At 33.4% G+C, this 14,934-nt stretch overlaps 1 protein-coding gene across 7 annotated transcripts in view; it reads right to left on the bottom strand.

The window, feature by feature from the left end:
- LOC106719414 (nesprin-1) overlaps nt 1–14,934 on the bottom strand; it is a 133,427-nt gene that overhangs the window by 86,565 nt on the left and 31,928 nt on the right. For all 7 annotated transcript variants that reach the window (XM_045678643.1, XM_045678647.1, XM_045678642.1 and 4 more), the window contains 5 exons: nt 5,747–5,808; nt 5,386–5,481; nt 4,797–4,973; nt 465–628; nt 46–322 (listed from right to left, as the gene is read on the bottom strand). In XM_045678643.1, coding sequence (XP_045534599.1) covers nt 46–322; nt 465–628; nt 4,797–4,973; nt 5,386–5,481; nt 5,747–5,808 — 776 coding nt within the window. The remainder of the gene's footprint in view (nt 1–45; nt 323–464; nt 629–4,796; nt 4,974–5,385; nt 5,482–5,746; nt 5,809–14,934) is intronic.

The raw sequence follows: 14,934 nt of genomic DNA, 5'->3' as shown, positions 1-14,934 counted from the left end.
CGTGAGCAGTGATCTGTTTGAAAAAAAGATTTCTAATTCTTTTACCTTGGGTTCCGGATATTTGTGTAAGAACTGTGCTACGTAGGTCATGATCGATCTCTCGTCTGGTTTGTCCACATCTACGTCTTCGGCGTCGAGGAGACGGGCAATGCCCAGCTCGTTCTCGGCCACGTCGAAGGCGTGCTCCAGCCGCTGTCGGTTGGTCTTCCTCTTCATCTCAGCCAAGTTGATGAGGTTCGCCTTGATGGCGTCGATGATCGCGAGAAAAGCGATACCATCCCGCCACGATGGACCAAAGTCTGTCACTTGGATGTTCGAGTCTCTGTTGGACAGTTGTTATAAAATTAAAGAACGTGTGAAATATTTCATGTCAAAATTTTGCATTTTTTATTATCACTGAGAACAACTAAATCAATACATTTAAAGTATAACCCATATATAGGTATTTTGTGGCATATCCTTACTTAGGTAGTGCATTGGCGACCCATTGCAGCAGCGTCTTCTTGGCCCCTTGCTTCCAGCGATCCTCAGCGCGGTGTGTAGGTGTTGCGGCGCCCGACTCTTGCGAAAGCACAGACGCGCAGCGAGACCCGCCCAGGTACTCCAGCGCTCGACTGTTCTCTTCGATCTAATCATGAACAATAAATTGAATGAATTTAGGTTTTTAGACGTATAGTCCAGTTTACACTATTCCAGTCCACTGTTTAAATCCAGATTACAACAGGAAATATGTAAATACACACAGTAGAAGTGTGAGTTCATATTTTTCGAGGTTGTAATCCAGCGCTGGGTTTGAAGACTGGTGTAAACCGGGAATTAGCTTCTGACATTTACTGAAATAAATACGCTAAGAGATGGTATCACCATAGTTTACACACATACACATTTAATTATACAGAAATACCATTTCGTTCAGGTATTGTTTTAATATTGCAAATTATAAGACTGATGACGAAGACCTATGAATATAATGAATGCCTTTTAAATATATGTTGGAGTTTTGTATATCTAATTGAATTAAAAATACTTACTTTTTTTTTTTAGAATTTATTACAATATACAAATTCATAAAGCAAAGAAATATAAAACTAATAAACTTGCTTTAATATTAATTGATGTATTTAATAGCAGGAAGAAAATAAAATTGCTAAGAAAGTGATATGCTATTCAAAATATAACATTTTACATCTTAATATAGGTTAAAATAAATTCTTTGAAATATGTGATAGTACTAATGCGCTTAATTTAACATGCTTAGGCATTATATGTACATTTAAAAAGTCAATATGTGAAAACGTGTCATAAAACAAGCGAAATTATAAATAAATTCGGTACATTATGGCAACACCACATGCAACTGATCAAAGATAAGAAAAAATTGCTAGTCTCAATTTAAAGTAATAAAATATATAAAGTCGATTACCGTAATTTTGGTAATTTATTATATTTATGGCAATCCAAGAAGCATTGTAAAGCAGCGTATACACAGCCCGTGCCCGAAATCCACGGTACCCACCTCAGTCCCTTTATCCTGTGGGCCCAATACACTGAGCGAAGCTTGCGCAAACAAATTATATTCAAGCCAATTAAAATTAGATTAGATATAGTTTTAATTTTGAAAATACAACTATTACGTGTATAATAAAGGAATTAGTTTCTATTTTACTATACTAAGTGTTTTTCAAGTATTTCTAAACTATTAAATAAAATTAAAGTTATTTTTTCTTATACATTAATTATTATCGGCTAGTACAATTAAAGAAAGCGAAAAGAAAGAAAAAATTATTTAAGTAAAAACATAATCTGAATTTCTGTTAATTCCCAAAAAATATTTCAGAAATTACAAATTAAAAAAAATAGTTAAATTAGTTTTAAAATATACATCTAGATATATACTTGTATTATATAACTAGCTGTTTCCCGCGAATCTATCCGAGCGGCTTTTAAAAAAACGTAATAAGTAGCCTACGTGTACTTCCAGATTATTTTCTACATGTGTCAAATTTCATCAAGATCCGTTGAGTCGTTCCGGAGATACCTTCAAGCAAACATCCATCCATCCATCTAAACATTCGCATTTATAATATTAGTAAGATAGCCTTAATTGTACTGAACCTATTTTTGGTGAAACAATTGTTTCCGTTAGTAAATTATAGAGGTCTTAAGCATTGCCGCTATAATTTAAGTTCATTTTGTACTGGTGCGAGACAGTTTGACACAGAGATAGGCAGTGAAAGTCGAATTACTTACAGTCTAAAGACCCTTACCCATTATACAATATTAAGCACGAGAGCAACATAATATTTAGAACGAGTACAGAAAGACAGGATTTGAAAATTTCCTTAACATCTATATATATAAAAGAAAGTCGTGTTAGTTACACTATTTATAACTCAAGAACGGCTGAATCGCTTTGACTGAAAATTGGTGGGCAGGTAGCTTAGAACAATGAAACGGACATAGGATAATTTTTACCTCGTTTTCTATTTTTTATTCCGCGCGGACGGCGTCGCGGATAAAAGCTAGTCTTATATATATAAAAGAAAGTCGTGTTAGTTACACTATTTATAACTGAAGAACGGCTGAATCGATTTGACTGAAAATTGGTGGGCAGGTAGCTTAGAACCAGGAAACGGACATAGGATAATTTTTACTCCGCTTTCTATTTTTTTATTACGCGCGGACGGAGTCGCGGGTAAAAGCTAGTTTTTTATATGATAAAATTTTTTGAGTTAAAAATATCTTGTAAAATTAATTTACTAAAGGTTATAAAGATATTATCTTATGAATACTTCGTTCGTTTTTTCATTGTTCGTGATTTTTCAATTTTGTTTGAGAAGTAATTAATATCCGACGGTATTCATCTAACATACAGCTTTTGGAACGAAGTTCCTTATCGCGCGTTGTGAAAGGGGGCTAGACGGAAAAAATTCTTACGAAAAGTTGTCACGACACTTTTTGCTATAGTAAGTATGTTAACGACGAATGAGCGCTACTTCACCATGGCAACGACGTGACAATATATAATGAAAATTCATAGAAATAAAATGTACTTCTTGTGAAGACTTAAGTTTTTTATTCATAGAATAAACATTGGTTCCTTCACTAATTAATCGAAAGGAACTTCGTTCCATCCGGGTGTCCCTTGACACCTCTCAAGTTTTTTTTTTTTCATTAATATGATATTAATCTTCAATCTAATCTACTACTTTATTTTATAAGCTAATGTCCTTTACAAATCATTCAATGTTGCAGTGATTTCAATACAATGACTAATCGCTTTGAATAATATAATAGCTTCTCTAATCGACTTGCGCTCTCTCTACATCAATCATATGTCACAAAAATCATGCCACTACAAGTGAATGTATTTAAATTTCATTGTGTTCACTGCATTTATATTGACATACAGACTGCAGATTTCACTTCATAATTGTAACTGCACAGTAATTTAACTGTTTTCACTTAAGACAACGTCTATATAGGACTATTTTTGGTGACAAAACGAGCAAGCGGCCACCCGAATTCGCCGAAATGTTACAGCGACCCCTGCCCATAGACATCCGCAATTGCAGATGCATTGCCTACCTACCTATTTTCGCGGAAAATCAGCGCTGAGTGGTCCAGAGAGGAGCACCCAGCATAGGGAGGACCTCATCCGGTCAGCATTGCAACGTTAATTATAAATATTTCTTTATTCTAATGTAATTGTGATTTAATTCTGTTTTATGTATTTATAATTATTTTGTGATATCTTAGTTTTTAATTACGTTGTAATGATGCAAAGGATTAAATGTTATTTTATTTTTTATTTATTAATTTTTTACCTTTAATTACTTATATAATCATTATCTTATTGTAACAACCTGCTGCAGTAATAACTACTATTTTTAAAAATATATTTTTTATTTAAAAAAAAAAACAAATCTATAAAAATAGTGTAAACGCTCCTTTACAAAGATCTCAACTGTAATAGCTTTGCGGAGGAGTAAGTCGTGAGACGCAACAAACGGTACAAAGGTTTTAAATTAAGATTTATTCGCTTTGAGAAATGGGCTATGTTTTAAATCGGATAATAATAAAATATTAACCGTTGTAAAAGCTATTTTAAGAGCTAAACTCAGTTTTATTTTAAGAATTTAAAGCTTAATTAGTCACGCAATTTTTGGTATTCGTAAGTAACGTCGATTGGTTTATCTTACTAAACTAGTCTTATTTAGCACTGTTGGTTAAAAATACCTTTACGCATATTACCCATAGTGTTGGACAGTGATTTTTATATTCGACACTTATTAGTCGTACACGTAGTAGTATATCAAATCATTTAATTTTTTAATTTCATTGCTTTGGTGTTTATGATGCGTATAAGGCTATTTGTAGCATATCGCCTTCTACTTATTGTCCGCAACACTTAAAGAAAATATATTAAGCAATGTTACTTGCAGTAACTATGTAAATCGTACAAGTATTGATTGCCTTACTTAGTAACTAAGGTTTATATGTAACAAATATTAAAGAAAATGATATGAATAGACGTTATGTTCTATATATGACTCTCTCCTAACGCCTATATGTATTCAATTGGAAGCGTAGTATTGCTGTTTTATTGTATTTCTTTAATAAATATTAGATTAAAGTTGTCCTTCTGAATTATAAGCCTGAGACATACTCTCGTTCTTCAATAACAGTGAACAAAATTTAAAAAATAAATAAGAAATAAATAAACCAAAATAATTATCAGATATTTTTTTGTCAATAAAATATCTAATTTCACAAAACCAAACACCAGAAATTACCTGGAAGTATAGTATGATGGTCCAGATGAGTCCAAGGACGACGGCTGGTCTGCCGTCCACTAGGTCTGCAGCGTTGATGTTGACCAGCTTGATGCGTTTGCCAGCAAGGAAACGCAGCGCCGTGTTCGCGTTGGACAGGAAGTGTGGGCGCCGGAGGACGCGGCCACGCTCCATTGGCTGCGAAGAACAGCAATTAGTAACATAGCTACAAGACAATGATGTATTATAAAAGCAGAAGCAAATCTGGCGGCCCTAATAGAAGTAATCGCATTAAAATACAGAGTTTAACGCAACCATTTTGGCTACGAATAGTTGTGAAATCTCATTGGTGTAATTTTAGTTAGTTTCTATTAGAAAGCCTTAGCAACACGACACTTCTTTTACTTCTATTATTAGCTAAATCTAAGTCATGCACTCAGGAATAAGGTATTTAATTAGAAGAATACACGAACTAAATCTAACTAGCGATATCAGGAGTAGTAAATTCCGTAACTAATCCACGCGACGACGTATTTCTGTCCCGTTATACGCATTTCTAGTTCTTTTTATCAGTGTCCCATTGAACCATATTTTAGATATAGCCACTCACCAGCTTCTCCCCGGAGAGCACCTCGAGCAGCGCCAGCAGTTTGGTGCCATCGCGCAGGTCGTAGATTAGATCGTCGATACGAAGCGGTGGAATGCGCTGCAAACAAAACATAAATTTAAAAACGGTTGCTAAACTAAAATCAAGCGTTTATTTTAGTACTTTATGGGAATTGTATAGGTTCTAAAAACAAAAAATGTGAAGCTATACATGTGACTTGATAGGTAGTTCATGTTTTAAAAAACAGATCTGTCACTTCAAAGGTATTTCATCTTATCTGTTGAGTCGTTTGGTAATTTGTCTTCAACTTATGACATATTATGATGTAATTTGAAATCCAAAACCTTTTCTTTTAAGTACTCACCTTTGACAAATGTGAATTGATCCAGTTAACGAAAGTCTTTTTCTGCACTCGTTCTTGCTCATCTGTAACAATTAAATGTAAAGTTAAAATAACATCTTGTAAACATTTAACATTCGATCATCGTGATGATCTTTGGGGGAGGCCTATGCCCAGGAGTGGGCGTAACGAGGCTGAATGGATGGATGGATGAAACATTCAACTCATTTTTCCCAATTCTATTAAATAAAATAAAAACTACAGATTTATTCGAGAGAACCTTTGTAAAATGTTTGTCCAATTATCTTGAGTTATGTACGAGTACATGCATGCCAATTGCACGAAATACTTTTCGCCTACAAGATGCCAGGGAAATGTTTTGGCAACTTGTTTTTGAATGCTGAACCGACTAAAAGTGTTTCCCGCCAAAAAATGGCGGCGTATACGCAGCACGTCAGCGCTATTACGAAATGGCCGCCATTGCCAAGTTCACTGCACCGGGTGCATCGTAAACAATATATTTTGTATGTGTTTTGTATAATGTTGTGCTCTCTTCATTGCTATTTGTGTACAGTGAAATCATCACCTTTATTTAAATGCATTGTAATATGAAATTGCGTAATTACAGAGCTTTTCTAACAAGACATATTGCGTTTTATTTTATATTACGAAAAATAGGATAAAAATATATCTTGTCTGTCGTTTTATCTTTACCATATTGATCGTGGTGATGAAATATGGTAAGAAATTATTAGACGAATCATTATTCTGAGAAGTTGTACAGAGTTTATATAAATAAAGTATTTTATGACACATATGGAAAAAAACATCAAAGCATACCGATAGTATTACGTGATAAGTTAAATTATAGTTTTCCTTCTTCATAATTCAAGTGATATTTTGCTTACTAAAGTCCCTTATATAGTAAAATAATGAATAAGACGGTGTATTTTGCATCAAGACATGCCTAAGGCAGGTCCGCATTTGGCACTGGTCTTAGCACAAAGTATGTTAAACCAAATATGGAAGGTGATTCTTAGTCACGTGTTAATTAGCCATTCACGACTTCTTATAAATACTGCTGTAATAATACGATAGAATCTTGCTATCCATTCATTTTTAATTTGGAGACTCACAAAGATTGTTTAATGAGGAAGGATAAGTGGTTAACCTTTAAAGTGCATTATATACGTTACTAATTATGCAGGATTATTTTAAAAAATATCATAATATAAATAATAAAAATAAACAATTGTTGTTGACACTGACATTTGTTAGCTTAGGCTCATGTCAATTAAACACCAGTGGGCCTAACACGAATTTAAGACAATCGCCTTCGAATCGCCTTCGTATCGTTGTCTCAAAATTAGTATGAGATTTTTGTTGTACTTTACTCCCGATAGGTGGCGCTGTACAAATTTTTTGCCGATGAAAATACGATGGCATTTGTCACAAATATTCGTAGGCCCACACATCAACATACAGAGACAACATTTATTGACATTCTCAAGGTAATTATATGAAAATATGTTTGCAATGAACATATTTCTCATATCTATATATATAAAAGAAAGTCGTGTTAGTTACACTATTTATAACTCAAGATCAGTCGAACTGATTTAGCTGAAAATTGATGGGGAGGTAGCTTAGAACTAGGAGACGGACATAGGAACTTTTTTATCTTGTGTGCATTTTTTTATTCCGCGCGGTCGGAGACGCGGGTAAAAGCTAGTTTATTATTAAAAACGATAAATAGCAAACAAAATTTTCTTCTAAATAACCAACAAATTCTTTCTGCTTTATATCTTAGATTAACTCGAAGTTATGCGTGCGTTTTTATCCCGAATTACAAAGAAAAGCTACTGCTAAGTTGATGTGCGTGCGGCATCACGCAAGTTACTCCCGCAGGGGATGCGGCGACGTCCCGGCGTTACCTAGTACTGCCCGGAACACGCAGCGGGTACAGACAGGTACGAACAATCTTCCAGACTTCATTAGGGTTGTAACAAAATCACAAGACTAAATTTTTTATATGAAAAAAAGTTGCGAATGTGATATATTCTATAAAAAAAATTCTTTTTATACTAACTCTTATTATTTTTTAGTAGCCAAATCATTCGTAGATCTAATCTTGATTCATTCATTGTTAATTTGAATATTCGTTAGAAATAAAGTTCTGTTGCAGCCTCGGGGTTTCGTCGCGCCTCCTTAGACTTTTGAACTTTTCATATTTTTAATTTTTTTTGACAGTTTTGAGGTTTTATTTTACTACGAAGTAGTTACATACTCTTTTTCTTACATTTTGTAAATTTTTTCTTGTTCCTGTTTACTGTAAAATTCATAGTGAAAAAATATATCAGTTCCAATGTGTTAAGGTCATTGTATGAAGGAAAAATATTTTTAAAATACGTTAGTGGTAGCCCTAATTATGAATTTGTGGAGTAAACCGTAGTTCACATTCAATCTTTCAAGACGATCGCGTGAGGTCTTTGCCCGGTATTATTTGCTTATCCAGTATTACATCTATAAGCATTTATATGATTACAACGGTTTATGAATTTATTCATCGTTTTACCTTTATTTTTTACTTTCTTCTACATAACTATGTTGAGAAAAATGTATGTACAGTGTTATTTACTGACAAACTCAGAGGTTAAATGGTCACCAATTGCCCTAAGTGTGGTTTACACACATTTACACACTAAGTAAGTTATAGTAAATGAAAACATATAGCTGTAACCTTATAAGGATATCGTACACAAGGCAACGTAAGTCTTCGAAACCCGGCGATTTTAATCGCTAAGTGACTTACGCAATATAATGTCATACAGGTACGTACACAAGCACGAGTCGTTGACATTTTTTTATTCACCGCTCGTAATCTTTTTGTTAAGATCGTCGCGAAAAATTTGACATATATTTTAAGATGGCGAAGCAAATTTAAACAGTTGACGTGTAGGCTGTACTGACCGAATAGACAAGATTTAAAATTGTGTTTACGGAGCGCACGGTACGCGATGCCAGTATCGTTGCTGTGTACGAAGGACATAAACTACAAAGCGTAGCTTCGCCGGTATTAAATGGTGACGTCACAACATGGCAACCATCAATGTCACACATTGTATACACTGAACAGGATGCTTGGCAGTTATTCCATCGCTTTTATTAAAAACGCTCGCGTTACAACATCGTTTATTCCATTTCATAAATGGAATAATCGATGTTGATGTCAATTATACCTACCTAATATTATATTATTTTTACATGTCACCGAATGATTGAGAAAGCCACTCGAATAGCAAAAATTATGTTATTTTTGTATTGGACAATACGATACGGTACGATACAATCAATGAATACTTTTATGTATTTCTCTGTCCATCTTACATAAAATTACAAGTGCATTTAGGTATCTAGGTATACCTATATATTGATTGAATAAGATCGATGTTATTGTAGATGGATAAGAACGTTATTTCACTCTATTTACATCGCAAGGCCGAGTAACGCGAGACACGGTTTGACAACCGTCAATAATTACCTATGTATTTTTTTAAACTTATTACTAACGTATTGGGGTTCACACTAAGTCTAATCTTGTTGGTATAGGTATAGAATTCAGCCTAAAAATAGAAAATAAATAAATCATTGGATCTAAAACTTCCTTAAAAACAACTGCAGAGAACAACTATAATCTGTCAATACACGTTTAAAGTTTATGTCTTAATATTGAATGCCATTGTAATACTCTCAAAATAGTTAGAGTCAAAATAGTTAAGTATACTCTTAGTAAATAAAGTTACTCTCAAAATTTAAAGCATTTTCACTTTCCGGGAAAGTTGACATGATTGAAAATGATGTGACGTATTCTATTCGCTGTTACTCAGACAGGACTTAGAATATGGCAATGAGATATGTTTGTATGTGAACAGTAAATGTATGAGTATGTAGCACATTCTATATTTATTGTATAATCTCACCGCAGTTATAACCGAGCGTATGGACGTGGCTTAATGCACGACAGGTTTGGGCGACGCTACTCAAGGTCGAATCAATTTATGCGCCTCCGATGTGCTATTTTTCGGTCTTCTTTGTTTATTAAGTTATTTAATTTATAATATGTTCTACCAAGTCTATCTATATCTTACTTCTTACTAATATTATAAATGCGAATGTTTAAATGGATGTTTGTTTGAAGGTATCTCCGGAACGGCTGAACGGATCTTGATTAAATTTGGCACAGATGTAGAACATAGTCTGAAAGAACACATAGGGTACTAATTAAGTTTTTCTTAATTCCGCGCGGACAGAGTCGCGGGCGACAACTAGTTTCTTATAAGTATAATTTAAGTAGAAGTTACTGGGAAAAAGTACACAACCAATTTTATCGATTCCGAACATGTTCGTTATGCAACATTCGTCTCGCTTTACGTGGATTTGCACACACTAACATATGCAACTTAATGCGCGAAACCACCTTGACCTTGAGACAGACCTTGGAATGTTTTCGACAGTCTTTAAGGAAATAATCTAGACATTACGCTAATAGCCATTTTCCATTAACTTTAACGTATCGTTAGATAATTCAAACAAACAAAATAATATTTAGCTCTTTCACTGACTTTATTCAAGTTTGCATTACTACGCATAATGAATTCATTTGTTAACATTTTTATGTAACTATTTTCACTAGCGCAGGAGTCGTGCGGCTAGTGACTTAGTGGAAATAGGCTATAATAATAAAAAACAACAAAATATCGACCTTTAGCAATACAATTATTAATATTTATAGGTATAATAGTATCTCTTGAACTTCTTCAATATACGATGTACAAAAAAAATAACTACAAATTAACTTTTTAATATCCTACGAAATCTTTCTTAGAATTTTTTAATAGAAAAAAATGTTCCAAGAGGCCACACGTTGATGTCAAATGTATAATGCAATAAACATTGATGGCGCGGCGTCCGGCGCTCAGAAGGTCGGTTACATCACCAGCCAGCGACAGTCATCACGGTCAGTTCTATACACAAAACAAGCAATGTAATTATAAAACTACATTTAAAATAAGTTCAAGAGAGTGCACTGAATGTGTGGTAAAGAATCCATCGTTATGGCAACTTACCTACTATGGGTGCCTACATCTTGTGACGTGTCCAGAGATTCAGAGCAAGTTATAACTTACTTGTTTCATGTTTGAAATCATTTATAAATACTCAGTATTTATAAATATAAATACTCACACGCTAAGACTTAAGACTTTAAACTAATTTGTAAGATTATCTTTCTTGACTAACCGGTTTACTTATGAAAGATTTCTGAATAAATGAACAACTTTTACTGGATTTATAAATAACATAAAAGTACAGAATTTCCATTGTAATCTACATATATATTTTCAACGCACAAACATTCCACGGCGAGGATATCACGAGCAAATATCAAAACCGGTTCACAATACCCACTATGGAAGAAATGCGATCGCAAATATGCTCCTATCGCCAATTCTCGTTGAGTTTTGAATTTACGCTATTATTTTATAAGAAAACTTAACTGTTTACAATTTTTATTATATTAGTATAACTGCCGCGGTTCAGTCCGTACGGAATGAAAAAAAAATATTCGTAGCCTATGTATTCTTCCACACTATGTTCTGCTTCAGTGCCAAATTTCATCAAGATCCGTTGAGCCGTTCTGGACATACCTTCTAACAAACCATCCATCCATCCATCAAAACATTCGCCTTTATAATATTAGTAAAATTGTGTATGTAGATTTGAAAATATGGCATGGTACTAGGCAAAAAACTTTCAGCTTCCATTGCAGAAAAATCGGTACCAAAGACATTGCTATCTCCATTTTTTTAAGGCGAGTGAAAGGGATGGCAATGGCAAAGTATGTACAGGTATCGCCAATGTAAATACACTGTAAGATACCAGATTACCTTGTATCATACATCTAGAAACCGCTCCCTAAATTCTAGAGGCCCTGGTCATTGCTCCGCTATCTGATATGGTCAGCTGCTTTCACTCTTGCAAATTAATTTTGAAATTTTTACTCGCTAAACATAATTTCCATATAGCTGTTGACCATGACTTCCTTTGCGCAGAATTTAAAAAAAAGTAGCCAAAGTTACTCCCGCACGCAAAAACTAATTTTCCAGTAAAAATCCCGTCAAAATCGGTCTAGTCGTTTCGGACATTACCCGAAACAAACGCAGGCTTAAGGACAAACCTCAAACACAGATAAAATAAAAAATAAAGTGTTCTTCCAAACTATGTTCTACATCTATGCCAAATTTCAGCAAATCCATTGAGACGTTCTGAACCTTCTAACAAACATCCATCCATCCATCCATTCCTCTAAACATCCGTATTTATAATTAAAGTAAGATGATCGAATTTCGAACAATGTGCGAAGACTGGTAAACATAAACTTGCATTTAAAAACAATGACAGTAAAAATCTCCTTCAAACGAACTTAAAAAATTGAACAATCAAGCAATGTATAATTTCTTCCTACTTTTATGTTTTTCTTACTGTTCTTCTTCAATATTTTATACTCTTTATTGATTTACACTAATCATGTTTACCTTGATTTTACAAACATGTTTACGAAGATCAAATAATTAGGTTAATGTACTTAACATGCTGCCTTGAACGTAACCACTCAGCGATAATCAGATTTGAAGCCATTGGACTACTACCGTACAGATTGTGAACATTTATACAGTAACGGTTTTAGGTCTACGGCCTGGAAAGTGGGGATTAATAGGGTTAAGTTAGACTGTGTAATCAGCGGACCTAGGCGGTCGCATAATCGCGTCCTACACTAACGCCGGCCCTGCATTTATAACTTCGTACATAAGAACAGGTGTACTAAATTGTACTGTACTCTTTTAGTACATCTCCCAAACTCTTAGAATTCTAAACATAAGTTTGCGGAATGTATGATCGATCATTGCGACGACCATCTTAAAGCTGATGAGCTCTTGGAATCTCGCTCCAATCCATGTTCGACTACCCCTGGTTCAGATTATCTAGTCACGATGTTATTGTATAAAAATTACAATAATTAATAATAAAGTAAATAAATAAAATCAGATTTTAATAAATGATTATTACTTTATTTTATTAATTAATAATTCTAAGGTAATATTTATAAATTCATATTATATTATTAATTTTACATTTAATAAATATAAGTTTTCTTTCCCACGGTAAGGAATAAAATTAAATCAGATAAGCGAACACATTACGCAAATGAGCTAAAACCGAGATAATTCTGATGTATAAAGATGTATCTACACTAACAAATTTTCAATTTATCCCTTAACATTACCCAGAAGTTAATAAAATCACGAAAAGTAAACTTTATACAACCATTTTGTGTTTTATAATACGGAATATTGGCAATATAATATAGTTGAAATCTTACTAATATTATAAACTAGCTTTTACCCGCGACTCCGTCCGCGCGGAATAAAAAAAATGCACACAAGATAAAAAAGTTCCTATATCCGTCTCCTAGTTCTAAGCTACCTCCCCATCAGTTTTCAGCTAAATCAGTTCGACCGATCTTGAGTTATAAATAGTGTAACTAACACGACATTCTTTTATATATATAGATGCGAATGTTTACATGGATGTTTGTTTGAAGGTATCTCCAAAACGGCTCAACGGATCTTGATGAAGTTTGTCATAGATGTAGAACATAGTCTGAAAGAACACATACGCTACTTATTACTTTTTTTTAATTTCGTGCGGATGGAGTCGCGGGCGATAGCTAGTGGATAATATTACACAATAATAATATAGTTGTAATCATTAATCGTGTCAGATGACTTAAATTATTTCTTTTTACATAAATTATTTCGGACGTAAATGATAGGGAGAGTTATTTAGAGATACATTGGAACATATCTCGAGTCAAGGTCAAGCGATTGGATTGTATTGATTAAGTTTTGTAATTTACTAAGATGACATCATATTCTGTAAGTATGTAAATAAGAAAAAGTGGGAGTAAAATGTTAACCGTCAAATAATTGCATTAAAAATTATCTTATGGTTATTTATTATTGATAATTTCAACTTAGCATCGTGACTAGTCTTACACGGTTAGGTTGTGCGCAGCCGCCATTGTGTATTGCCGTTGAGGTCGCGTCTGTGGTTTAAGCATTAAGGGTGTCTAGGTAATAAAGTTTTTCAAACTTCTATTTGGCCCTAAAAATGTGATTGGCTATTAAATATAGTAACAAAATGAATGAATTTGTTGTCATAATTTACTTTTATAAAATTACAAAAAGCCATATAACTTTTGTAAAATGCGACTATAAGGAAAAAATAATGATTAATATTACCAATCTCAGGAAATACGCATTCTAGTTTATTCAAAGCTAAGATACAATAATCTTCGTATAAAATACAAGTTCGCCTACGCATCTTTATTCATAATTGAGCGCCGTATTTTGACCATGTTTTTCCCGCGCTGTCAAATTGTTTTTTTTTTTACATTCGTAATGCGCAATATATATTGTGCCAAGGAGTAAATAGTCTAAGTTTTTTAATACATTACTAGTTTGAATTAGTATTGCTGTATCAGAGAATGATTTTAGATTAAGTAAAGCTGAATTTGCACCAATATTTTTAGACATTCATAAATAAATTTAAAAAAAATGTATCCCTATATACTAAACGTAAACAAAAATTTTTACTTTAAAATGGTTATTTATTCCACTATATTTTCCTATGGATGCATCATAATTTAATATTGTGAATTCTTATGTAATATAGTTTATTCTAGAAAACGCAGATATTTACATTGAAGTTGTTATAAAATATGCATAAACTGATAATGAATATTGAAAACCCGTTTGCGAATTAATATTCGTTTCTGCGAATCCGAGTGAGATAAGATTTTAACATTAATTCCCAAGACATAATTGTAGCCGTGGGCTTTCACTGCAGAAACTGTCTTCCAACAACATAGACACTATGTTCTTTAAAAAAAAACTGTTGGACTTAAGAGAATGTTTTCTTTTTGTAGTGTTGTATTCTTTGCAACACGGACGAAGCCGGGGCTCGTCGCTAGGAATCATATTTAAAAAAACAACTGATGCGCAACACATGCTGTTCTACTAGCATAAACAGATTAATATAATATTTTATTATTACAATATTGAATAAATAAGTAAGTTTTAAATGTATAACGG

This window comes from Papilio machaon, chromosome 7 (assembly GCF_912999745.1).
Source record: "Papilio machaon chromosome 7, ilPapMach1.1, whole genome shotgun sequence".
NCBI classification, from domain to species: Eukaryota; Metazoa; Arthropoda; class Insecta; order Lepidoptera; family Papilionidae; genus Papilio; species Papilio machaon.
Note: the sequence above shows the minus strand (reverse complement) of the source record. Positions and strands in the feature narration are given on the sequence as shown.